Source organism: Pan troglodytes, chromosome 13 (genome assembly GCF_028858775.2).
Source record: "Pan troglodytes isolate AG18354 chromosome 13, NHGRI_mPanTro3-v2.0_pri, whole genome shotgun sequence".
NCBI classification, from domain to species: Eukaryota; Metazoa; Chordata; class Mammalia; order Primates; family Hominidae; genus Pan; species Pan troglodytes.
In genome coordinates, this window is record NC_072411.2 from 104670771 (window position 1) to 104697971 (window position 27201).

At 42.7% G+C, this 27201-nt stretch overlaps 1 protein-coding gene across 1 annotated transcript in view; it reads left to right on the top strand.

Annotated features, from left to right (window-relative positions):
* The first annotated feature begins 523 nt into the window (after positions 1-523).
* LOC129143431 (bone morphogenetic protein receptor type-2-like) overlaps positions 524-27201 on the top strand; it is a 115870-nt gene continuing 89192 nt past the window's right edge. The window contains 3 exon segments of the mRNA XM_054680082.2: positions 524-1257; positions 20816-20986; positions 23522-23692. Of these exon segments, the coding sequence (XP_054536057.1) occupies positions 657-1257; positions 20816-20986; positions 23522-23692 (943 nt within the window). The 5' untranslated portion in view covers positions 524-656.

Consider the following 27201-nt stretch of genomic DNA (forward strand, 5'->3'; position numbering starts at 1 on the left):
GAAAGAGATGCGCGTACAGGTGAACACAAGTGAACACTGGGGTAAGGAAATGAGTTATGCGGAAAAGGCTTCAGACCATCCCTGGGAACTGCTCCGGGTCTGGACATTTCCTTTGGCAACCTTCCAGAGTCTGAGTCCCCAGGGCTCCCCCCGGCGGGAAAGGAAAGGCGCGCGTGGCTAGGCGCGCGCGTACACGGGCACTCACGTGTACACACACACGCGCGCACACTACACATACACACAGGGCCCATTTCCTCCGCTCCCTCCCCGCGGGGGGCGGGTCTCTTTCTCTTTAAAGAGCAGACGGTCTCCGCGCACACCCAGGCTCTCAAGGCCTCGGGGGCCCGGGACCCGAGCTGCTCGTAGCCAATGGGAGCAGTGGAGCGGCTCGAGCGCGGCTGACGCTGCACCAATGGGCGATCGTGGGGGGCGGGGGCAGCAGAGGAGACACTATTGTTGATGAGGAGCAGCGGCGGCGGCGGCGGCTGCACCACCTCGTTGCTGCCTGCCCCGGCCCGGTCGCCCCCTGCACCCCGGAGTCCGGCTTCGTCACCCCGTCTTGGGGGGCCTGCCCTCCGGCCTCGAGAATCCTCCCCCTGCAGCCCAACAACAACAAAACCCCCCGTCTCGCCCAGTCACCGGGGAGGGGGGGGACCATGTCCCAGCGGGTGAGGCGCAATGGGTCCCCCACGCCGGCCGGCTCCCTTGGGGGTGGTGCGGTGGCCACGGCCGGGGGACCCGGGAGCCGCTTGCAGCCCATGAGGGCGACGGTTCCGTTCCAGCTGAAGCAGCAGCAGCAACATGGCAGCCCCACGCGGAGCGGCGGCGGCGGCGGCGGCAACAACAACGGTGGCTGCTGTGGTGGCGCCTCAGGCCCCGCAAGCGGCGGCGGCGGCGGCGGCGGTGGCCCGCGCACCGCCTCGCGCAGCACCAGCCCCACGCGCGGCGGCGGGAACGCGGCCGCGCGCACCAGCCCCACGGTGGCCACGCAGACGGGCGCGTCCGCGACGTCCACGCGAGGCACCAGCCCCACGCGCAGCGCCGCGCCTGGAGCTCGCGGGAGCCCCCCACGGCCGCCGCCGCCGCCGCCGCTGCTGGGCACCGTGTCGTCGCCCAGCTCGTCGCCCACCCACCTGTGGACCGGCGAGGTGAGCGCGGCCCCACCCCCAGCCCGCGTCCGGCATCGGAGGAGGTGTCCGGAGCAGAGCCGAAGCTCGCCGGAGAAGAGGAGCCCCAGCGCCCCGGTTTGCAAAGCAGGTAAGTGCTGGGGGTCGCGCAGCAAGGGGGAGGCGGCTGCGGGAAGGGGTCCCGGGCGCGCGCTGCAATCGCGCGGGGACTGCAGAGCTGCCGCGGAGCCCGGGTGGCTGGGGGCGGGGCTGGGGGCGGTGCCGGGCGGTGGGGACCGGGCAGTGCGGCCCCGCCTTTCCCGGGCCTACCCTACGCCCCGCCCGCCCGCCTAATTCACCCCTCTGCCCGCCCCGCACGGCTCCCTGGTGGTGGAGGTGCAGCGGCTAAACCTTGGGCTTGAGCTGATGAGTGTTAATGATAAACCTGGCGTCCTGGCCTTACTCCTGGAGGAGTCGTTACTGCTTACCCTCCCTTGAGGGTGAGGCTAGGAGTGGTTTGTCACTTTGTTTTAGGGACAAGGTTAATGTTGGCATAGCCCATATCTGCTGCTGCTAAGTATTTCTGTTCACAAAACAGTTTCAGATCTGGGGTACTGAATGCATTAGCAGTGGCAGATTTGGATCACTGAACAGACGAGGCTGAGAACCGTGTTTTAGCATTTCCTAAGACTTGATAAATGGGTAGCAAGAAGTGAAAATTAAACAAGATTCCTTAGGAAGGTTTATGGGTTTTGTCTGAGGCTCTGGGTGTATTTCTGATTTTGTGTACTGATTCTGTGTTTTGAATGTAGAAAAACAGAATCCAGTGTTTGTCTCCATCTTGTTATTGTTTTAGGGAGCTAACATTCGTTGTTTTTCTGTTTACCTGGAAGCTTTCTTGGGGAAGGTCCTGAATGGAGCTGTTGGGTGCCAATGGAGTCATTCATAAAGAGTAACTCAAAAGAGAAATTCAAATTGTGGGAAGTGGAAAGGAATAAAATTTATAATCTTGTTGCCTTAAGGAAAGAAATGGGTGGTTTTTAGTTATGTATTCATTTTTGTCAACATATATCTTTGTCTTTCCTTGTCTGGGGAACTTCTGTTAGAATTTTCCAGGCAGAATGGTTGGGAATTTCAGGAAACAAATTCAGATGAAATAGTTTCCGAAATGGAAGGAATAGGATGACTCTTTCTTACTATTTATTTTATGAAAGTTTTAGATAATACTTATTTAGAGAGAATTGCCCTGGAAAATGATGAATAGTATTTTCTTTTTTTGAGACAGAGTTTCTGTTGCCCAGGCTGGAGTGCAGTTACACGATCTCGGCTTACTGCAGCCTCCAACTCCCGGGTTCAAACGATTCTGCCTCAGTCTCCTGAGTAGCTGGGATTACAGGCGACCGCCACCATGCCCGGCTAATTTTTGTATTTTTAGTAGAGACAGGGTTTCACCATGTTGGCCAGGCTGGTCTCGAACTCCTGACCTCAGGTGAAACGCCCGCCTCGGCTTCCCAGAATGCTGGGATTACAGGCATGCGCCACTGCGCCCGGCCCAAATAGTGTTTTCTAATTAGAACCAGAGCACTGTTTTATTTATGTATTTATTTTTATTTATATTTTTATTTATTTTTTGAGACGGAGTCTTGCTCAGCTGCCCAGGCTGGAGTGCAGTTATGTGATCTCGGCTCACTGCAACCATGGTCTCCTGGGTTCAAGCGATTCTCCTATCTCAGCCTCCCGAGTAGCTGGGATTACAGGCACCCGCCATCATGCCCGGCTAATTTTTGTATTTTAGTAGAGACGGGGTTTCACCATGTTTGCCAGGCTGGTTTGGAACTCCTGACCTTATGTGATCTGCCCGCCTTGGCCTCCCAAAGTGCTAGGATTGCCCGGCCCAGAGCACTATTTTAAACCTTTTGAGAATGCAGAATGCTTTTCTAAAACCGTGATAAAAGTACTAGATTTCCCCTCCCTGCTTCATAACCTCTGTCACCTACTGAACTCTTACTATTTGGCAGGTGGTTTTTATGCAAAATCTCATTTAACCCTCACTATAGCTTTTAGAGAGGTTAAGTAACAAGTGGCAGAGTTGGTATTTATTTGAACTTTGGTCAGTTGTACTCCAAAGACCATGTCTTTATATTATATCAAGGAAGTGACATCATGATGTGTAAGATAGAATGTGGGAAATATATAGCACACCAAAATTACATGTACTTAGTTAGGTAACTGTTTTTTTTTTTTTTTTTTTTTTAAGATGGAGTCTTACTCTGTCAGCTAGGCTGGAGTGCAATGGGGCAATCTTGGCTCACTGCAACCTCTGCCTCCCGGGTTCAAGCGATGCTCCTGCCTCAGCCTCCCGAGTAGCTGGGATTACAGGCACGCGCTACCACGCCTGGCTAATTTTGTGTTTTTAGTAGATACAGGGTTTCTCCACATTGGTCAGGCTGGTCTCAAGCTCCCAACCTCAGGTGACCTGCCGACCTCGGCCTCCCCAAAGTGCTGGGATTACAGGCATGAGCCACCGCGCCCAGCCACTAGTTAAGTAACTCTTACAGATATGAACAAAACTGCTTTAGTCCTTCAGCCTTCTGGAGCCAGCATAGTGCATCAGGTGGAAGGGAAGGAGCTGGCTTATAAGTGGGCAGTAGAGGTGGCAGAAGGAGGCACAGCCTGTAGTCTGATAACAGAATCTGGCTCTCTTAACAACTGTTTGACACTCAGAGAAACACCCTGAGGAGAACTGGGTTGAATTAAGTATTGGCAAGGTGTGGAGGAAGGTACTCTTTTCCTCTGATCTCTAGGAGGGCTCTATTTCCTGGGATGTCAGGCTACTCCCATGTCCTCTCTTCATGGTTTTTGAACGCTCCCCTTCCCTAGATCATCCCGTAGAGTATTTGCTGTAAAATTATCCCCATTTGCTCCCCTACCAAAATAAATAAATAAATAAATCCAGAAAAATAAAAACTCTTATTTCTCAAAGTGTAGTCTGTGGTTTATCTGTATCAGAATTAGGGTGTTTGGTATAATAAAAAATAATTTGGCCAGGCGCGGTGGCTCACAGGGGTAATCCCAGCACTTTGGGAGGCCGAGGCGGTGGATCACCTGAGGTCAGGTTTAATACCTGTGTTCCGCCAACTAGAAAAATAAAAACTCTTATTTTTCTAGTGCAGCACTTTCACTTGGGTGTGAGAAATATTGTCTGTTATTAAGTCATACTCTAGAGTGAATGTCTCATAGTTTCCTTCCCAGGAATTGTTGTTTCACTCTAGTAAATATCCATGCAGAGTAGAACAAAGTGTTTTCAGATTTCAGGTGTTCATAACACACACAAAACTACGATGAAATCATTTGCTGTTTTTATCTGACTAAATCTGGAAGGAAAGTCTTTGTAAACGTCAGAGTCCCTTTTTCATTAAAGGGAGGCTACCACCAGTTTGCAGCTGTGATGAATGTAAAAATCCCTACCATAAAGGGTAAGGGTCTACCCCATATAATTCTATAAACCTCATAGGACTCAAATTTCAGGGTCCATCTAGATCAGGCTGTTGACTTCTAGGTGTCTTATCAGATGAACTGGATGCTGTAACCTTTGTTAGGGATCCAGTATCTCAGAGTCCCTAAGTTGAAGGTATCAAGATCCCTATCCAGTTGCTTTATTCTTCTAGGGTTAGAGCTAATTGGCTGGTGTAGAACTTCCTACTCTTGACTACTATAAAGTAATCCAAGCACCCATCCCTGACAGATATTTTAAACTTCCCGCCTTCAGTGACTGTCATCTCCATAGCAAAGCCGTTTGTCATCAGGAACTGAGGTATGTTTAGAAAAGGTACCTAGGCAACAGTGTTAACCAGAAAGTTTATTTTTGTGCCTTCTCTCCTTTTACCCAACTTCATTTTATTTATTAAAATGTCAAATAGATTACAAATGGAGAGATGGTATAACATAGAGGTGAGGAGGATATACTTTGGGTAGACAGTTTGAGTTTAATACCTGTGTTCTGCCAACTAGAAGCCATGTGATATGGAAAGTTATCTTTCTTATCTGTGAAATGGGTGGTGAAATCTACTTCATATGATAGTAGGGATTAAATAAGGGAAAACTGAAAAACAGCACAGTACCTCAGTATAAAAGTTAGCTGTTGTGTATCATATTAGTTTTGCTTCTAGTTTTAGTGTATTTAACATAAATTACCAGTGTAGGTTCAGTTTTCATGGTTGTATGAAGTTTCAAATTGGTGATAACATTGCCTGTGAACATCCAGAATGGTGTTTCTCAAAGTGTAGTCTGTGGTTCATCTGTATCAGAATTACTTAGGGTGTGTGGTATAATAAAAAAAATTTGGTCAGGCACGGTGGCTTATACCTGTAATCCCAGCATTTTGGGAGGCCAAGGTGGGTGGATGACCTGAGGTCAGGAGTTCGAGACCAGCCTGCCCAACATGGCGAAACCCCGTCTCTACTAAAAATACAAAAAATTAGACAGGTGTAGTGGCAGGCGCCTATAATCCCAGCTACCGGGGAGGCAGAGGCAGGAGAATCACTTGAACCCAGAAGGCGGAGGTTGCAGTGAGCCGAGATTGTGCCACTGCACTCCAGCCTGAGCAACAAGAGCAAAACTCCGTCACAACAACAACCACCACCACCACAAAATATATATATATATAGCAAGTCGTGTTCTTGCTAGTTTCCCCCTTCCTTTGGATGTATTAAGTTGTGTATAAATTCATTTGTTTATTGGAGTTGGGGAGTGCCAAGGGCAGCAAAAAGTGATAACTTCTTTGGACTAATAGGCAGAATCAAGAAGCAAGATACCAGAACTTCATATTTGTGTCATCTTTGATGTCTACTTTCTAGTACCTTATGAAATACATCTCTAAGAATTTAGTGTTTCTCTGACATTTGGAGGATTGCTGCTAACATTACACATTCAAGGGAATTCTTTTTTTTTTTGGAGACTGGGTCTCTGTCACCCAGGCTGGAGTGTAGTGGCACGATCTCGGCTCACTGCAACCTCTGCCTCCGGGGTTCAGGTGATTCTCCCGCCTTAGCTTCCCGAGTAGCTGGGACTACAGGTACATGCCACCATGCCCAGCTAATTTTCTGTATTTTGGGTAGAGACTGGGTTTCACCATGTTGCCCAGGGTGCTCTCCAACTCCTGAGCTCAAGCTGTCTGCCTGCCTCAGCCCCCCAAAGTGCTGGGATTAGAGGCACGAGTCACCCACACCCGGCTAAAGGGAATTCTTTTGGTTTGTGATGTCTATATTTTGCAATGAAGATGAGGCAAAGTAGAAACTATTAGTTTTATGTCTTGGCTAGTAGAATTTACATTTAATTAAGTTAAATTCTGTAAGCTTTGATTGAACTACTCTGTGTTATTAACAGTGTAATACAAAGATGTAAAACACACAAGGAATTCCAGAGACTCACAAACTAGCCATGTAAGACAGATGCATAAGCATATAATGTGATGAGTTTTCTGGCTTAGAGAGTGAATAATTCCACAGGGGATGGGTATAGAGGTTCCCTCAGAGGAGATGAATTTTGAATGGGATTAGAAAGGGAAGAACAGAACTTTGCAGTTGGATCTTAGAGGTGTGAAAATAAGCCTATCATATTCAGTTCTTTGTGGCTTGAAATGTAGGGTAATAGGGTGTTGGGATGGGGAGAGCGGAAATAGTAGAAAAAGAAAGGAGAGACGTAAGTTTTCAGAATGACTTTGAATAGAATATATACATTAGAAAGTATTCCATGGTTAACAGTATGTACTCTGGAGCCAGACTGTCAGGGTTCAGATCCTGGAGTTGCCATTTACTTGCTAGTAGTTTAACTTTAGGCAAGTTCACTTTACTTGTAAAAAGGGGATACTAATGATACTTACCGTAAATAATTGTTTCAAGGAGTAAAATCCTTGTAATCTGTGTGTGGGGTATAGGAATCTCAATATTAGATATTTTCTTTTCTTTTTTTTTTTTTTTGAGATGAAGTTTCACTCTTGTTGCCCAGACTGGAGTGCAATGGCAGATCTTGGCTCATTGTAACCTCCGCCTCCTGGGTTCAATCGATTCTCCTGCCTCAGCCTCCTGAGTAGCTGGGATTACAGGCGCCTGCCACCACGCCCAGCTAACTTTTGTATTTTTAGTAGAGACGGGGTTTCACTATGTTGGCCAGGCTGGTCTTGAACTCCTGACCTCAGGCGATCCATCCGCCTCGGCCTCCCAAAGTGCTGAGATTACAGGTGTGAGCCACCGCGCCTGGCAGATATTTTCTTTTTTTTTTTTTTTGTCGGAGTCTCACTCTGTCGCCCAGGCTGGAGTGCAGTGGTGTGATCTCGGCTTACTGCAACCTCCGCCTCCCAGGTTCAAGCCATTCTCCTGCCTCAGCCTCCTGAGTAGCTGGACTACAGCCACGTGCCACCATGCCCGGCTGATTTTTGTACTTTTTTTTTTTTTTTTTTAGTAGAGACGGGATTTCACCATATTGGACAGGCTGGTCCTGAACTCCTGACCTCGTGATCTGTCCGCCTCGGCCTCCCAAAGTGCTGGGATTGCAAGCGTGAGCCACCACGCCCAGCCAGATATTTTCACATCATTGTCTTCCTTCTCATCCAAGGCTTTAGGCACTCACAGTTATTATTACTAGTATTTATATTCTTAGAATAAATAGAATATATATATATATATAAAATAAGATGAGTAGAGTGTGACTTGAGATAGGAGAAACTCACAAAGGCATTGATCACCTGAATTTTGGGGGAATGGCAGTGGGAATGGCAAGAGTAAAAAAAATTGAAAAGACTGATTTGGCGAACTGTTGGATGTAGGGATTGAGAAAGAGGGAGTTGAGGGTGATAGTTTGGATGGTGGTTCTAATTGATAACAGTGAGGAGAACAGATTTGGGAAAAGAAAATGAACTCAGTTGTGGATGTATTTGGTTTGTGCTCTCAGGAACTTCAGATAATTTTCTAGATTGTGGCAAATAACATTTTAAAACTCAGGGATACACTTTGAACTTGGGGGTAAAAATTAGGACTCATTTATTGCAGTTCAGTGAACATTCATTTAACATGTACATCATGCTAGGCATTTACATATGGGCAACACTCGAAATGACTAATCACTAGGGTGGATAAAAGGATAGGGAAAATGCTGAAGATAGAACTCTGGGAGGAAACAAGCATTTTTAAGGGTAGAAAGAAAAGCCAGTGAAGAAACCTGTGAAATGTGGTAGGAGGAGAAATGGTAGAATAGTGTTGAGAAAGCCGAAAAGAAAGATTGTATTTCAAGGAGAGATAGTAAAGATTTTCAAATGTCGTGAAGTAGGCTGAGCCTGGAGAATAGGCCTTTGAATCTGGCATGTAGATTAGTCAATGATCTGTGAGAGAAAGTAGTTTGAGAAGCATGTTGGGGGCACAAATCAAAGTGGAGGATGAGGAAGTAGAGGTAATGAGTATAAAGTACTTTAATGGGGACGGAAGGAAAGTGAAAAAACTGGGTGAAGGGTGTGCTTAAGCTTCAGTTATTTACAGGATGTGGAAAACTTCAGCTTGTTTATAGCTTTTAGGGAAAGGATTTATAGAATGAAAGATTGTAAATTCAAGAGAAGATGGTAAATGTAGATGGAGCAAGGTTATGGAAAATGCGAGAGGCATGGGATCCAGTACATGGTAGAGTCTGGAAATCTCAGAAACAATTAAGGACATTTGTTTCTCTGAGGAGGGGAAGAGGTAAGGGCGTAGGTTAAGATGATGGTAAATCAGCAGTAGAAGGGAAGGAAGTTGAGAAAGTAAGCTACTTCCATTTCCAAACTACTTGAAGGCAAAAATAGCATGCTTGTCTTTATACTATATTTTTAAATTTAAATTTATTTTTTTAAACTACGTGTGCATAATTTAAAATGTCAAATAGCACTGAACTTATTATCAAATAAAAATGTTCCCTTGTCACATCTTTCTCCACTCCCTCTTCCTGCCCCCTAGAAACAACCACTTTCAACTCTTAGAGGTTTCTTTGGCTGTTTACCTACACATTTTTTTTTCTTTCTTTCTTTTTTCTGAGACAGAGTCTCGCTCTGTCACCCAGGCTGGAGTGCAATGTCAGGATCTCAGCTCACTGCAACCTCTGCCTCTTGGGTTCAAGCAATTCTTATGCCTCAGCCTCCTGAGTAGCTGGGATTGTAGGCATGTAGCACCATTCCCTGCTAATTTTTGTATTTTTAGTAGAGGCAGGGTTTCCCCATGTTGGCAAGGCTGGTCTCGAACTCCTGGCCTCAAGTGATCCACCCGCCTTGGCCTCCCAAAATGCTGGAATTACAGGCGTGAGCCACCGTGCCTGGCCTACACATTTCTAAATAATATGCTATACTACTGCTTCAGGAGTTTTTTGTTTTGTTTTGTTTTGTTTTTTTTCATTTTTATGTATTATGTAGTGACTTGCTACTGTGGAAAATGTGCACTTAATTCTCTAATCACCATCCTACAAAATCCTTCCATTGTAGGTTTAGCATCTTTTGGTTAAATCAGTATTAATGTTATTATGACCATGTAAATATTGATTACAGTAGAGCCTTGTTGGATACTACAGTTATATTTTCTTTTTAAATAACTTTTTATGGTCCTTGAGGTTAAAATTGTTTTTCATTTTGATTGCTTCGTTTTCTATGTACCTATCACAAATTTATCCCTAAGAAAGTTTTGATAATGGAAACTTCCTGTAAATAATTAAAAACATAGCAGAGAGTTACTTTTGTTTATTTTCCTTGGAGATATGTCTTTGGAGTCCCTCATCCTCATATTCCAAATTAGCTCATTGATCTCTACATCTGTGGCACAGCTATTAGAACCGGGAACTTCCCTGGGAATTCTCTTCACTTCTCTCCTGTTTTGGATACTCTAATTTCTGGATGTTGTTTTGCTGGAGTGCATTTTCCAATAATTTTTTGAGAGAGGATACATGGGAGGTATATGTTATACCCAGACCTTGAATATCTTCAGTGATGTCTTTATACTTGCCGGTTTGACTGGGTATAGAATTAGAATTGTAGGTTGGAAATAATTTTTCCGCTGAGTATTGAAAGCACTTCATCTTCTAGCTTTTGGAATTGCTGTTGAGAATTTGGATGCCATTCTGATTCTTAATCCTTTGTTGGTGATGGTGGCTGTCCTCTGTGGAAGGGTTACCACCATTCTGAAATGAGGATTGCCTTGTTGTGAGGTGTTTCATTGTTTGTTTTCTGTTCACTGTGCTGGTTACTCTGTGGGCTTTTTCAGTCTAGAGACTATTTCTGGGAATTTTTCTTTTATTATTTCTCCTTTCTGTTATCTTTGTTTTTTGTCTTTTTGGAAGCTGTGTTATCTAGTTGTGGTATATCTTGGAGCACATCTGTAATTTAACAATTTCTGTCTAGTTTCCGTATCTTTATCTGTTTGCTTTTCTTTTTTATTATTTTTCAAAATTTCAAAATATATTTTCTTTTAAAAAATAGAGACTGAGTCTCGCTGTATTGCCCAGGCTGGTCTGGAACTCCTGGCCTTAAGTGATGCTTTTGCCTTGGCCTCCCAAAGTGCTGGGATTACTCACGCCTGGCCTGTTTCTTTTTTTTCTTTCTTTGTCTGTTTTTGAGACAGAGTCTCGCTGTCGCCCAGGCTGGAGTGCAGTGGCGAGATCTCGGCTCACTGCAGGCTCCGCCCCCCGGGGTTCACGCCATTCTCCTGCCTCAGCCTCCCGAGTAGCTGGGACTACAGGCGCCCGCCACCTCGCCCGGCTAATTTTTTGTATTTTTAGTAGAGACGGGGTTTCACTGTGTTAGCCAGGATGGTCTTGATCTCCTGACCTCGTGATCCGCCCGCCTCGGCCTCCCAAAGTGCTGGGATTACAGGCGTGAGTCACTGCGCCTGGAAGCCTGTTTTTATTTCTATCAGATTTATTTATTTGAGACGGAGTCTCGCTCTGTCGCCCAGGCTAGAGTGCAGTGGAGAGATCTCGGCTCACTGCAACCTCCGCCTCCCGGGTTCAAGCAAGTCTCCTGCCTCAGCCTCCCGAGTAGCTGGGACTGTAGGCGCGCGCCACCACGCCCAGCTAAATTTTTTGTATTTTTAGTAGAGACGGGGTTTTACCAAATTGGCCAGGCTGGTCTCGAACTCCTGACCTCAGGTGATCCGCCCGCCTTGGCCTCCCAAATGCTGGGATTACAGGAGTGAGCCACTGCGCCCAGCCTATCAGATTTATTTTTATCTTGTATTCGTTTTATTGATTTTTACATTTTGGCCATTATAGTTCAGTTCTTCAAGAGCACTTGCCTTGCTGTTTGTTCTTTGTCCTGTTAATGCCTAAAAGTTTTTTTTTTTTTTTTTTTTTTTTTGAGATGGAGTCTTGCTCGTTGCCCAGGCTGGAGTGCAGTGGCACTGTCTTGGCTCACTTCAACCTTCGCCTCCCGGGTTCAAGCAATTCTCCCACCTCAGCCTCCCGAGTAGCTGGGACTACAGGGGCACACCACTACACCTGGCTAATTTCGGTGGGTTTCACCATGTTGGCCAGGCTGGTCTTGAACTCCTGACCTCAAGTGATCCGCCTGTCTCCACCAGCCAGAGTGTTGGGATTATAGGCGTGAGCCGCTCGGCCTGTCCACTTTCTATTAATATTTAAGTGAGACATTAAAATGCTGATTAAATGTTTTCTGTGTTTAGATCAGGCTGCTAGCCTGGAGCATGTTACTCTAGAAAGAAGACGCAGGGACTCCCAAAAGTAGGTTTTTTTTCTTCTCTTGGGCCAGTTTCCCCAGGGAAGAGACCTCAGTATCATGCCTAAGGATATGTGTAGTGTCCTTAAGTCCAGAGCCTGTCTCGTTAATTTCTATAGCGCAGATTTTCCCAATCTTTTTGTTCTGGAGACCCCTTGGCATCGTTTTCATTTCTCAGGGAACCCAGGCATTTGTCACCAGGAAGTTGAGATATATTGCTCTAGTAATAATTTATGCTCTTTTGAGTACGAGTGGTTTCTCTATGAATCTGTTTATTTGACCATCTTATTAGCCTATTCATTTTGTATGGTTTTCCTCTCTCCCCTAAGGATATCATCATTATTGCAAGTAAGTAGTGAAGTAAAGGAAACTTTAGTTTTTCCTTCTAAAGAAATTCCTGTATGATTTTTTTTTACCTTGTTTAAGTGATAACAATAGTTTTATCCCCAGTTTTTAGTATACAAGATGCTAATGAGATATTATGTGATCTAGGGTATGTACAAGAGGCACACCCCCAGCCAGCTTTTAAGACTAAATATGTTATTTTTAACTAACTTTTTTTGGGGAAAATGTGCAGTTAAGCTTAGCTTACCTTTCTTGAAATTAATCTCTTCCCTTTTCTTAGATTTTTTAAAACTTATAAGGCAACCATAATGTTTTGATTAAATAATTTATATAAGACAATGGGATTTATTTTTTCTAAAGGTATATTTAATTTAAATGAACTTAGTAAAGTTATTTTTTACAATAGGAAAATTTATAATGTTTATAGTAAAAGCTACTAAAACCATAAAGCAAGGCAATATAAAAAAATATAGCTTAACACAATTTTATCTGAGAGCTTCAAAAATTTCTTTTTCTGTAACAAGATCTGTGTCAAATATAGGTCTAGCAGAATTATTAATGTGTGGCAATTTCTTGGTCTCTATTCTAGACCTGTACATAAAAAGTGATATTTTCAAAACTGAAAAAAACAGTTTATTTATTTCAACAAAACATGTGTATATATATTTTTTTCTGTACAAATACTCAGTTCTGGGTTGAGCTTGAAATGAGCACACCCAGATTTCATATTCAACTGAAATGAAACTTTTTTCCTTGATCTTGATGCTTGTTAAACAAGAAGAAGCTTGTTGATGCATATGAGAATTTGAAAACTACAGCAAAATATTCATCGCTTACATGTGAATGACAAGACTTTATTCTTTCCATAGAAATCTAGAACTTATTTTGGGGCAGATGAGGAAATCTTGGGTGGAGCATAGGATCAGGCTGCAGCAAAGTTATCACCTAAACATCTGCTTCCAAAACAACTTGGTTGAAAACTTGTTTTTGTCCTTGCCTCTTTTCCCGTGTATTGTTCTAGTGAGTTTATGTATTTTTATTCTGTTAGTATTATTTAATAGGAAGTATCTGACATTTTTTTGATTGAGGCTGGCATGTAGCAGTTGAGATGAAATTAGTGCTAGTTTAACCCAAAAGAAATTTACTGACATTTTTCTTCTTCTTCATGAGCTAGTATAGGCTGCTGCTTGGAGTCTTCGCCCTCAGGGAACTAACTCTGTAATTGTATGGTTTAATTTACCTACCAGAATGTCTCTCTTTCCTCTCCTCTCTCCCCTACTCCATTCTTTCTTTGCAGGCAATAATGTGCACATGATAAAAATTATAAATGGTAAGGAGAATATAGTCAGCAGTCTTCTTGCTGTTTGTCTCAGTTCATTCTTCTCAAGAGAAATCCAGTTGTTTCTTTGTATAATTCCAGAGCTATTCTATGTATATTCAGATATATGCATATGTCAGCTGGGCTTGTTGGCTCATGCCTGTAATCCTAGCACTTCGGGAGGCCGAGATGTGTGGATTGCCTGAGCTCAGAAGTTCCAGACCAGCCTGGGCAACATGGTGAAACCCCGTCTCTACTAAAATACAGAAAAAAATTAGCCGAGTATAGCGGTCGGTGTGCGCCTGTAGTCCCAACTATTTGGGAGGCTGAGGCAGGAGAATTGCTTCAACCTGGGAGGTGGAGGTTGCAGTGAGCCAGGATTGCGCCACTGCACTGCAGCCTGGGTGACAGAGCGAGACTCTGTCCCCACCCCCCCAAAAAACAAAAAATACATATATATATATGTATGTATGTGTGTGTGCGTGTATGTCGTTGTGCACATAGGTTTATAGTGGACCATGCATTATTTCATCAGGCTTTTATTTATAAACATTTAGATCATTTCTAGCCTTTTGCTGTTAAATGATGCTAGGTTGAATATTCTTGTATATACTTCTTTGTGCACTTATATATGAATTTATCTGTAGGACAAATTCTTTTTTATTATTATTTTTTATTTTTTTTGAGATGAAGTCTTGCTCTGTTGTCCAGGCTGGAGTGCAGTGGGGTGATCTTGGCTCACTGCAACCTCTGACTCCCGGGTTCAGGCGATTCTCCTGCCTCAGCCTCCTGAGTAGCTGGGACTACAGGCGCACACCTGGCTAATTTTTGTATTTTTAGTAGAGATGGTGTTTCACCGTGTTGACCAGGCTGGTCTCGAACTCCTGACCTCGGGCGTTCTGCCCGCCTCAGCCTCTCAAAGTGCTGGGATTACAGGCATGAGCCACCGTGCCCGCCTGACAAATTCTTAGAAATAGAATTTTTTGGGTCAGAAGGGTGTGCATTTTTCTTTGTGTTGTCAGATATATTTTGGGAATTGATATCAGTTCGTACCTGAATTTCATGAACATTTTTTCCCCATCCTCCTTTGGATTATGTTTTATCATTTCATCTTACTATTATTTTTTGGAGTCCTTGCCCTCAAGGAGTAAACTCTTAATTGTACAGTTTAATCTACCTACCAAAATGTCTCCTTCCCTCTCTCTTTTCTGTCTTCCCTATCTTCACTATTGTTGCCTCTTTTTACTGTGTGCTAAAGTGGTTGTGCTAGAGCACTGCTGTCTAGTAGAACTTTGTGAATGATGGTGTGTTGTCTAATATTTCATATGGTAGAACCTTACATATAATTCTATTTCCTCCCACCCATCCTTTGTGATATAATTGTCAAATACTTTGTTATTCATCAGATATTTTCTCTCTCTTATAAACTTTGTAATGCTTTGTTATTTATTTATTTATTTTTATTTTTTATTTTTTGAGATAGAGTCTTCTTCTGTCTCTGAGGCTGGAGTGCAATGGCATGATCTTGGCACATTGCAACCTGTGCCTCCCGGGTTCAAGTGATTCTCCTGTCTCAGCCTCTTGAGTAGCTGGGATCACAGGCACGCGCCACCACACCGGGCTAATTTTTGTGTTTTTAGTAAAGATGGGGTTTCACTGTGTTGGCCAGGCTGGTCTCGAACTCCTGACCTCAAGTGATCTGCCCACCTCAGCCTCCCAGAGTGCTGGGATTTACAAGCGTGAACCACCGTGCTCGGCTTATTTATTTATTTGTTTGTTTGTTTGTTTATTTTTTGAGATGGAGTTTTGCTCTTGTTGCCCAGGCTGGAGTGCAGTGGTGCGATCTCAGCTCACTGGAACCTTCACCTCCTGGGTTCAAGTGATTCTCCTGCCTTTAGCCTCCCAAGTAGCTGGGATTACAGACGCCTACCACACACCTGGTTAATTTTTTTTTTTTTTTTTTTTGGATTTTTAGTAGACACGGGGTTTCATCTAGCCAGTGTTTTAGAGCAATTAAAAATAGGAAGAAAGTCTTTTATATTTATCCTAATTTCTACTATTTTCAGCAGCCTTAATTTCTTTGTTTGAAAATAGGGTGGTTCTAGTTAGTGTGAATGAAAAAGGGTTTATTTAAAAAGTGAAGAATTGATAGGATTTGTTAACTGATTAGATTTGGTAGATGAAAGAGTGTAATGATGGCAGGGATTTGGAACCTACTTGGGTGGTCGGGTTAATAATGTTGCCAGTATTAACTTGTTTCATAAATGCTGTTAAATTTTCTGTATTCATACAGAGTAGGCCATGGACTTTTGGAGCATAATGCACTAAAATTTTTAACATTTAAAAGTAATAAAAATATGGAAAACTTGGACGATAAAGGAAAAGGCTCATGTATTAGGGTTATCTAGAGGAACTGAACTAATAGGATAGATGTATATATAAAGGGGAGTTTATTAAGGAGTATTGACTCATGTGATCACAAGGTAAAGTCCCACAATAGGCTCTCTGCAATCTGGGGAGCAAGGAAGCCAGTCCGAGTCCCAAAACCTTAAAAGTAGGGAAGCCGACAGTGCAGCCTTCAGTCTGTGGCAAAGGCCTGAGAGCGCCTGGCAATCCACTGGTGTAAATCCAAGAGTCCAAAAGCTGAAGAAACTGGAGTGAGATGTTTAAGGGCAGAAAGCATCCAGCATGGGAGAAAGATGAAGGCCGGAAGACTCAGCAAGTCCGCTCTTCCAAGATCTTCTCCTGCCTGCTTTATTCTAGCCGCACTGGCAGCTGATTAGATGGTGCCCACCCTGATTGAGGGTGGATCTGCCTCTCCCAATCCGCTGACTCAAATATTAATCTCCTTTGGCAACACCCTCACAAACAAACCCGGGAACAATACTTTGCATCCTTCAATACAGTCAAGTTGACACTCACTAATAACCATCACAGCTCATGATTATTTTTGGATGTTCCCTTCTAATTTGCCATTTTTTTTTTTTTTTTTTAAGACGGAATCTTGCTCAGTCGCCCAGGCTGGAGTGCAGTGGTGCCATCTCAGCTCACTGTAACCTCTGCCTCCCAGTTCAAGCAATTCTGGTGCCTCAGCCTCCAGAGTAGATGGGATTACAGGCACCTGTCACCACGCCCAGCTAATTTTTGTATTTTTAGTAGAGATAGGGTTTCACTACGTTGGCCAGGCTGGTCTCAAACTCCTGATTGCAGGTGATCTGCGTATCTCAGCCTCCCAAAGTGCTGGATCACAGGTGTGAGCCACCGCTCCGGGCCCTTAATTTACCATTCTTTTTTTTTTTTTTTTTTTTTGAGATGGAGTTTCACTCTTGTTGCCCAGGTTGGAGTGCAATGGCACAATCTTGGCTCACTGCAACTCCCATCTCCTGGGTTTAAGTGATTCTCCTGCCTCGGCCTCCTGAGTAGCTGGGATTATAGTCGCTCACGACCACGCCTGGTTAATTTTTTGTATTTTTAGTAGAGACAGGGTTTCACCATGTTGGCCAGGCTGGTCTCAAACTCCTGACCTCAGGTGTTCCACCCGCCTGGGCCTCCCAAAGTGCTGGGATTACAGGCGTGAGCCACCACGCCCGGCCAAAAGTTTGTAATTTTTATCTTACATGCTGTTCTACTGGGATATAATGGGCTATATTTAGTAGTGTCTGGGAAAACCGTTTAATTATATTTTCCTATTGTGCATGTATGTTGGTATTTCTAAAGATAAAGACAAGTTTGGGAGGCTGAGGCGGGCGGATCACCTGAAGTCAGGAGTTCGAGACCAGCCTGACCACCATGGAGAAACCCTGTCTCTACTACAAACACAAAATTAGCCGGGCGTGGTGATGCATGCCTGTAATCCCAGCTACTTGGGAGGCTGAGGCAGGAGAATGGCTTGAACCCGGGAGACGGAGGTTGCAGTGAGTCGAGATCATGCCACTGCACTCCAGCCTGGGCAGCAGAGCAAGACTCTGTCTCAAAAAAAAAAAAAAAAAAAAAAAAGAACAATACTTAGATACATGCTAGTATGTTTGTTGAATAAAAGAACATCAATAAGCATGTGTAATTAGTCTAACCTTCCTAGGTTGTTGAAAAGGAACTAAAATCAAGCTTCACCTCCAAAAATACAATGCTTATAATGACCTGTGCAAACAGTTTTGAACAAAAATGATAATTCCAGGAAGAAGGGGAAGCTAGAAAATTGAGAGTTTTAAATCAGAAGCAGCAGTTCAATTGAGAATAAGAATTGACTGGATTCAGTTGTTTAGCTAATGATAAGAAAAAGAAAAAATGACATCCCTTTGACATTTTCTTAGTTATTCCACAAACATATCTGCATAATTTATATTTTATTGTATTTTTCTTATCTTTTTAAAGGTAAGAAATCATACTTTTTTCTTTTTTTATCATTCAATTTCTTTTTTTATTATTATTATACCTTAAGTTCTAGGGTACTGTGCACAACGTGCAGGTTTGTTACATATGTGTATAGTATACATTTTCTTTGTTGTTTCCCGTATGTGGTTGGGGTAGCATTTTGAAGAGATGGTCCTTCCACCTGCAAAGCTATTTGTATATTAGAATATTTAATTCTCCTGGGGACTGGACTAAAAGCCAGTGAAAATGCTTCAGGCATTTTGACAGGTAAACCAAAACAAAGTAAAATACCACTTCCACACATTTCCAAATTCTTCTCCCTTGCATGCAGTCCTGCCAAAATTAGGAACCACTATTTTTTTTTTTTTTTTTTTTGAGATGAAGTCTTGCTCTGTCGCCCAGGCTGGAGTGCAGTGGCGTGGTCTCGGCTCACTGCCTCCCGGATTCAACTGATTCTCCTGCCTCAGTCTTCTGAGTAGCTGGGATTACAGGCATGCGCCTGCATGCCCAGCTAATTTTTGTATTTTTAGTGGAGACGGGGTTTCACCATGTTGGCCCGGCTGGTCTCAAACTCCTGACCTCTTGATCTGCCAGCCTCTGCCTCCCAAAGTGCTGGGATTACAGGCGTGAGCCACCGTGCCCAGGCTAGTAACCACTGTTTATCTATTAATTTGTACTCAGGGTGTTAATTGAGCACGTTAATTGATTTTTTGAATATTGAACCAGGCTTGCATATCTGGGATAAACCACCTCGTACCTTTTTTTTTTTTTTTAACTATACTTTTTTTTTAAATGCTCAACTATCCACAGGCCCTTATGGTTTTGTTTTTTGTTGTTGTTGTTGTTTTTGTTTTTTGAGATGGAGGTTTGCTCTTTTTGCCCAAACTGGAGTGCAGTGGTGCGATCTCAGCTCACTGCAACCTACACCTCCCAGGTTCATGTGATTCTCTTGCCTCAGCTCCTGAATAGCTGGGATTACAGGCATACACCACCATGCCCGGCTAATTTTTTGTATTTTTAGTAGAAACAGGGTTTCACCATGTTAGCCAGGCTGGTCTCGAATCCTGACCTCAGTTGATCTACCTGCCTTGGCCTCCCAAAGTGCCTGGGATTACAGGTGTGAGCCACTGCGCCTGGCCAACATTGGATTTTTCAGTTGTATTACCAGTTTTATGTTCAAAACTCCTTTAAGAGGTTCTATTTTTATGCATTGTCTTTACTTAACCCAATCTCTTCATTTATAAATATGTAAATATTATGTATTTAGAAAATATGTAATGGTAAAGTTTGAAAGGATGCCTGAGTAACCAAGAACAGTGGTTTCCTGGGGTGGAAGGAGGGTAACATCGGAATAGACAAATGGGAACAAGGGTATGAGTGAAGCTTTTCACTATATAATCATTTATAAAATGGACAGATTGATCGGCTGACACTAAAGTTCTTTTCAGTGTTCTAATCCTATGAATCATGTCTAGAATATTTAAACTATTGATAAAAGACCAGCATCTACAAAATTTTTAAGTTTTCTTATTATTGTTGGTTAATATCATCTCCAGAATTTAGTTATTAGTTTTGTTCAGAAACATTATTTAAATAAATCAGCCTCAGTGCTATGGTGCGTATGAATTAAGCCATACTAAAGGTACACATCCAAAATAAAGAAACAAGTCAGAAGCCCCCAAGGAATATATTGGCCAAGTGTATTAGACTATTATTTTCGCTAATCAAACACATTAGGAAAGCCTACTGTAAGAAATGAAATAAAGATCAGATATTGCTTTCGATAACCTTTTACTTTAGTATTCTCAGCAATGTTGGTAAATATTTATTAGCTGATAAATTATGTGGCAAATGTTCTACAAAAATTAGTTAAATCGGATTATGTGTGTGGAGAAAGATTGGCATTAAAAGTACATTAGGTTGTCCTTTTAGGATAAGTCTATTGAGCATTTCTTTTTCTGGTTATTATATTGATAGTTTGAATAACAGAAAGTAATTTTTTTGGTCGTGCATGGTGGCTCACGCCTGTAATCCCAGCACTTTTGGAGGCCTAGTTGGGTGGATCATCTGAAGTCGAGAGTTCGGGACCAGCCTGACCAACATGGAGAAACCCCATCTCTACTAAAAATACAAAATTAGCCGGGCGTGGTGGCACATGCCTGTAATGCCAGCTACTCAGGAGGCTGAAGCAAGAGAATCGCTTGAACCCAGGAGGCAGAGGTTGCGGTGAGGCGAGATTGTGCCATTGCACTCCAGCCTGGGCATCAAGAGCGAAACTCTGTCTCAAAAAAAAACAAACAAACAAAAAAAGAATTTTTTTAAATTGAAGTATAATTTATACCTGAAGTTCACTCAATTTAAGTGAACAATTCAGTTATTTTTTTTGCAAATGTACACACTTGTGCAATGGTTACCAGTTTAATTTTAGAACATATATATACCCTAAAAAGAAACCATGTACCCATTCATAGTTACTCTTTGTATCATTAGTTTACCATACCTAATTATGTATGTAACTTTGTATAACTGACTATAAAATATGATAAAAGTAAGTACTATGCAATTTCCAGAATTATTCAGCCTTCTAGGTTTGTTTTGAAGACTTGGTAATTTTGAACATGGACATTTTCTTTGATGATATTTTTTATTTGGACACCAAAATTATTTAATAGAAGCAAGAGTGGTGAGAATAATTTGAGTATGAGAGGATTGCTTTTGGGAAATGAGAATTTTAAAATTTCCTTCTTGTTTGGAGTTTACAAATGAATTCATGAACAGAAGAACGTCATTGAATGTAAAATTACAAATTTATGTAAAGATTTCAATTCAAATAATTTAGTAGGGAAATTTATGAAGTCATTCAGATAAGACAAAGATTTTATATAATATTTTGAAAACATTAAATAATTTGTCATTCCTTTATTTCCTTTATTTTAGCTTCACAGAATCAAGAACGGCTATGTGCATTTAAAGATCCGTATCAGCAAGACCTTGGGATAGGTGAGAGTAGAATCTCTCATGAAAATGGGACAATATTATGCTCGAAAGGTAGCACCTGCTATGGCCTTTGGGAGAAATCAAAAGGGGACATAAATCTTGTAAAACAAGGCAAGTGATACTTTCCTTACCTGAAATGACTGTGTTTTATACAATTGATATTTATCTAAAAAGGACATGGGAGTATGTTAAAATCCTGTTCAGAAAAACAGTGAATTTAAAAGTGTATATATAAAGCCAGGTGTGGTGGCTCATGCCTGTAATTCCAGCACTTTTCGAGGCTGAGGTGGGCGGATCACTTGAGGCCAGGAGTTTGAGACCAGCCTGGGTAATAACATGGTGAAACCCCGTCTCTACTAAAAATACAAAAATTAGTCGGGTATGGTGGTGTGCGCCTGTGGTCCCAGCTACTCAGTAGGCTGAGGCAGGAGAATCACTGAACCTGGAAGGCGGAGGTTGTAGTGAGCTGAGATGTCACCAGTGCACTCCAGTCTGGGCAACAGAGCAAGACTCCATCTCAAAGAAAAAAAAAGTGTGTGTATATCTCCACAAGCCCCAAATTTATAAAAGGTTATTTATTTTTAGATTATTTTAAAAACATCTTTCTTATAATGTTATACATGCCCGTTCTATGAATTTTGGAATATATAGAGAACTACAAAGAAAACAAAAGTCTACAATAATATACTCTTTAAAAATATTTTTACTGGCCGGGCGTGGTGGCTCACGCCTGTAATCCCAGCACTTTGGGAGGCCGAGGCGGGTGGATCACTAGGTCAGGAGGTGGAGACCAGCCTGGCTAACACAGTGAAACCCCGTCTCTACTAAAAATACAGAAAATTAGCCGGGCGTGGTGGCGGGCGCCTGTAGTCCCAGCTACAGGCTGAGGCAGGAGAATGGCATGAAGCTGGGAAGCGGAGCTTGCAGTGAGCCGAGATCGCACCACTGCACTCCAGCCTGGGCGACAGAGCGAGACTCCGTCTCAAAAAAAAAAAATTAGGAACATACTGTATAAACAGTTTCATATCCAGTTTTCTCCACCTTAATTATAAGCATTTTTCCATGTCTTTAAAGAATCTCTGAAAACCTTTTTAACTTTTGCACAACATATCATTGTATATATGTATCATAGTTTATTTACAGATTATTCTGTTGGTAGACATTATGTTATTTTCATGTTTTCACTGTAATGCATAATGAAACACAGTTGTTCAGTGAACAACTTTAAACATAATTTTTTGATTGTATGTGATTGTTTCTTGAAATAGATCCCTTGATGTAGAATTATTAGGTTATAAGATATATCAATATTTTAAAGACTGTATAAAAATTTCCATGTGGCTTTCTAAAAGTACTGTTCATTTATATTCTCTCCAACACTGTATGAAGGTGTCTGTGTTACTGAATCATTTTTCTTTTTTTATTTTTATTTTTTGAGATGGAGTCTCGCTCTGTCACCTAGGCTGGAGTGCAATGGTGGGATCTCGGCTCACTGCAACCTCCGCCTCCCGGGTTCAAGCGATTCTCCTGCCTCAGCCTGCCAAGTAGCTGGGACTACAGGTGCGCACCACCACGCCCAGCTAATTTTTGTATTCTTAGTGGAGACAGAGTTTTGCCATGTTGGCCAGGGTGGTCTCGATCTCCTGACCCTCATGATCCGCCCACTTCGGCCTCCCAAAGTGCTGGGATTACATGTGTGAGCCACCGTGCCCAGCCATTTTTCTGATATATATTATTTATTTATTTGTTATTTTATTTTTGAGACAGAATGTCACTCTGTCGCTCAGGATAGAGTGCAGTGGCACATTCATGGCTCACTGCAACCTTGACCTCCTGGGCTCAAGCAATCCCCCCAAGTCAGTAGGACCACAACTAGGCACCACCATTCCCAGCTAATTTTTAAGTGTTTGTAGAGATGTGGTATGGCTGTGTTGCCCAGGCTGGTCTCAAATTCCTGGGCTCAAGTGATCCTCCTGCTTTGGCTTCCCAACGTGCTGGGATTCTAGGCGTGAGCCACCGTGCCCAGCCATATTATTTTTTAAACCTAAAACAATATATTTGGTATAGACAAAAATGAAACCTTACTCTTGCTTTAATAATTCTTCGATTAGCTGGGTGCAGTGGCTCACACCTGTAATCCCAGCACTTTGGGAGGCCGAGGCAGGCAGATCACCTGAGGTCAGGAGTTTGAGACCGGCCTGACCAACATGGAGAAACCCCGTCTCTACTAAAAATACAAAATTAGCCGGGCATGGTGGTGGCACATGCCTGTAATCCCAGCTACTCGGGAGGCTGAGGTAGGAGAATCGCTTGAACCCGGGAGGTGGAGATTGCAGTGAGCTGAGATCGTGCCATTGCACTCTAGCCTGGGCAACAAGAGTGAAACTCCGCCTCAAATAAATAAATAATTCTTAGATTAATCATGCAGTTAAACCTTTTTTGGTGGCCTTTTCCCCCCCATGAAATGTCTTTGGTATCCTTTACCATTTTTCTGTTTCTTAAAAATATGTTTCCTGTTGATTTGCAAAACTGTTTCATAGCTTACACGTACTCTCACATTTATTGAAATTACTGCTTAGTTTGTTGTTTTTCTCTTAGTTTTCTTTATCATATTGTCTCCTTTTTTGTATTCATATTGATTTATAGGATGTTGGTCTCACATTGGAGATCCCCAAGAGTGTCACTATGAAGAATGTGTAGTAACTACCACTCCTCCCTCAATTCAGAATGGAACATACCGTTTCTGCTGTTGTAGCACAGATTTATGTAATGTCAACTTTACTGAGAATTTTCCACCTCCTGACACAACACCACTCAGTAAGTAAAGTAACCAACTTTTCTTTGTATTTCCTTTCTCCAAAGATTTGCAAAATATAAAAAAACATAAAAAACATTCAAGGTTGAAGCCAGGCGTGATGGCTCATGCCTGTAATGCCAGCACTTTGGGAGGCCGAGGTGGGTGGATCACCTGAGGTCAGGAGTTTGAGACCAGCCTGGTGAAATCCCGTCTCTGCCAAAAGTAAAAAATTAGCTGGGCGTAGTGGTAGGCGCCTGTAATCCCAGCTACTCAGGAAGCTGAGACAGGAGAATTGATTGAACCCGGGAGGCAGAGGTTGCAGTGAGCCAAGATTGCGCCATTGCACTCCAGCCTGGGCAACAAGAGTGAATCTAAAAGAAAAAAAAAATTCAAAGTTGTTGGGAGTGAGAGGTAGAGTTCCAGCATCATAAGATTACATCTGGCAAACACCTGAAATCCGAAAGCGATGCACCAGGACTTCCAAGGCATCAATATATTACTAAATAACTTTGGTAAAATATAGTACTGGCCAGGCACAGTGGCTCATGCCTGTAATTTCAGCACTTTAGGAGGCCAGAGCAGGAGGAGCACTTGAGCCCAGGAACTGAAGACCAGCCTGGGCAACATAGTGAGATCCCATCTCTACCAAAACAATAAATAAATTAGCCAGGCGTGGTGGTGCGCATGTGTAGTTCAGCTATTTGGGAGGCTGAGGTTGGAGATTTGCTTGAGCCTAGGAAGTTGAAGGTGCAGCTATTGTGCCACTGCCCTCTAACCTAGGCGACACAGCAAGACTCTGTCTCAAAATAAAATAAAATGTAGTACTTTACAACCTGTATGGAGGGAAATTTGGTTAAGACAACTACATGTGTGCTTACTCTTTCACCTAGCTTTCACATTTCTTGGAATTTATCTGGAAGATACATCTTCAATAGTACGAATATACATAGACATTGAGTTGTTTACTGCAGTGTTATTTGTAACTGCACAATATTAGGAAGTAAATGTCCAAGAATAGGAGATTAGTTGAAATATACTATGGTACATACATGTAATGGAGTACCAACTATACAGCTATAAGAAAAAAATAAGATCTCTATGAACTAGCACAGAGTGATTTTCACCGGTAATATTAGATGCAAAAAGTACATATAGTAGGCTGTCTTGTATAGGACTGGAAGGAAAATAAAAAAGCCTATCTATTATTGACTTACCTTTAAAAAGAGAAACAAAGAATAAATAGAAAATAATGAACTTGGTTATTTATAAGGGATCCAAGGAATGAGACAGAAAGAATATGGAAGGGAGTGAATGTTCTCTGAGTGTAGCTTTTTTTTTGGTTTTTGTTTATTTTTTTGTTTTGTTTTTTTGAGATGGAGTTTTGCTCTTGTTGCCGAGGCTGGAGTGCAATGGCACGATCTCGGCTCACCACAACCTCTGCCTCCCAGGTTCAAGCGATTCTCCTGCCTCAGCCTCCCTAGTAGCTGGGATCAGGCATGTGCCACCACGCCCGGCTAATTTTGTATTTTTAGTAGAGACGGGGTTTCTCCATGTTGGTCAGGCTGGTCTCGAAGTCCCGACCTCAGGTGATCCACCTGCCTCAGCCTCCCAAAGTGCTGGGATTACAGGTGTGAGCCACTGTACTCGGCCTGAGTGTAGCTTTTTGTATGTAGTTTTTACTGTTGGCATCGTGTCACTATTCTACGTAAGCAAAAAAAATTAAGTACCTAACAATGGAAAGGAGAAAAATTCTTCACAGTATACGCAAACTGAAATAAATGAACCCAATTTTATTTTTATTTTATTTATTTATTTTTTTGAGACAGAATCTTGCTTTTGTCACCCTGGCTAGAGTACAGTGGCACGATCCCGGCTCACTGCAACGTCCACCTCCCAGGTTCAAGTGATCTCCTGTCTCAGCCTCCCAAGTAGCCAGGATAACAGGTGTCTGCCACCACACCCAGCTAATTGTTGTATATTTAGTAGAGATGGGGTTTCGCTGTGTTGGCCAGGCTGGTCTCAAATTCCCGACCTCAGATGATCCGCCCACCTCGGCCTCCCAAAGTGCTGAGATTACAGGCCTGAGCCACCGCGCCCGGCCCCAGTTGTATTTCATATTACTATAATAACTACCCTGATACCAAAGTTATTGAAAGATAAGGGGGGGGGAAAAAGCCCTGAAGAGAAAAAGAACTAATTCAAGTGATTTATAAGCACAGTATTTGACTATATACACTCTTGTGCAAGATGTGATATAAAGGATGGAGGAGAATTGCAAACAAATACTGAACTCTTTTGAGAAGATTTGTCTTTTAGTAGTGTGGGCAAAGCAATTCTGAAACCATCGTAGATGCATTATAGGATTAAGAAAATAAGTTGAGGCCGGGTGCAGGGGCTCATACCTGTAATCCCAGCACTTTGGGAGACAGAGGCGGGCAGATCACGAGGTAAAGAGATCAAGACCATCCTGGCCAACATGGTGAAACCCCATCTCTACTAAAAATACAAAAATTAGCTGGGTGTGCTGGTGCATGCCTGTAATCCCATCTACCCAGGAGGGTGAGACAGGAGAATCACTTGAACCTGGGAGGCGGAGGTTGCAGTGAGCCGAGATCATGCCATTGCACTCCAGCCTGGGCAGCAAGAGTGAAACGCTGTCTCAAAAGATAAAAATAAAAAAAAGGAACGAAGCCTTCTTAGAAAAATGATTTATCCCATGACTGGAGCAGGATAGATACAAGATAAGCCTGGGACATCTTGTAATGTTTTAATAATTTTTGTAAGAAAGTAAGGAAAGAGCCTGTAATCCCAGCACGTTGGCAGGCCAAGGCAAGAGGACTGCTTGATCCCAGAATTTCACAACCAGCCTGGGCAACATAGACCTTATCTCAAAAAAAAAATTAAAAAGTAGCCAGGTGTGGCACACGCCTGTAGTCCCAGCTACTTGAGAGGCTGAGGTGGGAGGATCACTTGAACTTGGGAAGTCAAGGCTGCATTAAGCTGTGATCAGGCCCCTGTACTCCAGCCTGGGTGACAGTGAGACCCTGTCTCAAAAACAAAACAAAGCAAAAAAAGGAAGGAAAAGTACCTAAAAATATCATGGAGACTTGTCATAAGGACACAGGAGCCAGCTGGAAGGAACTCCCACTGGCTAAATCTGGGTCAATTTGAGTGCTAAACAAGTACATTAATGAACTGTGAACCACTGGAAGGAAAATGAATCATGAGTAGAATGTCAAGTGCCAACTGGTAAATGTAGGATTGCTGGAGTTGGCAGCTTATCATTCTGCAACCATTGTGTTAAGGATTGGATCAGGCAAGAATCATCAAAGGATCCTAAATCTAGGGGCAGTTTCAATGAGGAGCCAGGATATTTGCATGCCTCCCACATATCTCAAGGGAAAAGTTAGTAATTATAAAATGGGAAAAATGGACACCTTGACCAGATAATAAAAGTTAACATTATTAAAGAAGGACACATGGAAATCCATGATACCTAGAGAAGGACACATAACTAATATAGTACTAT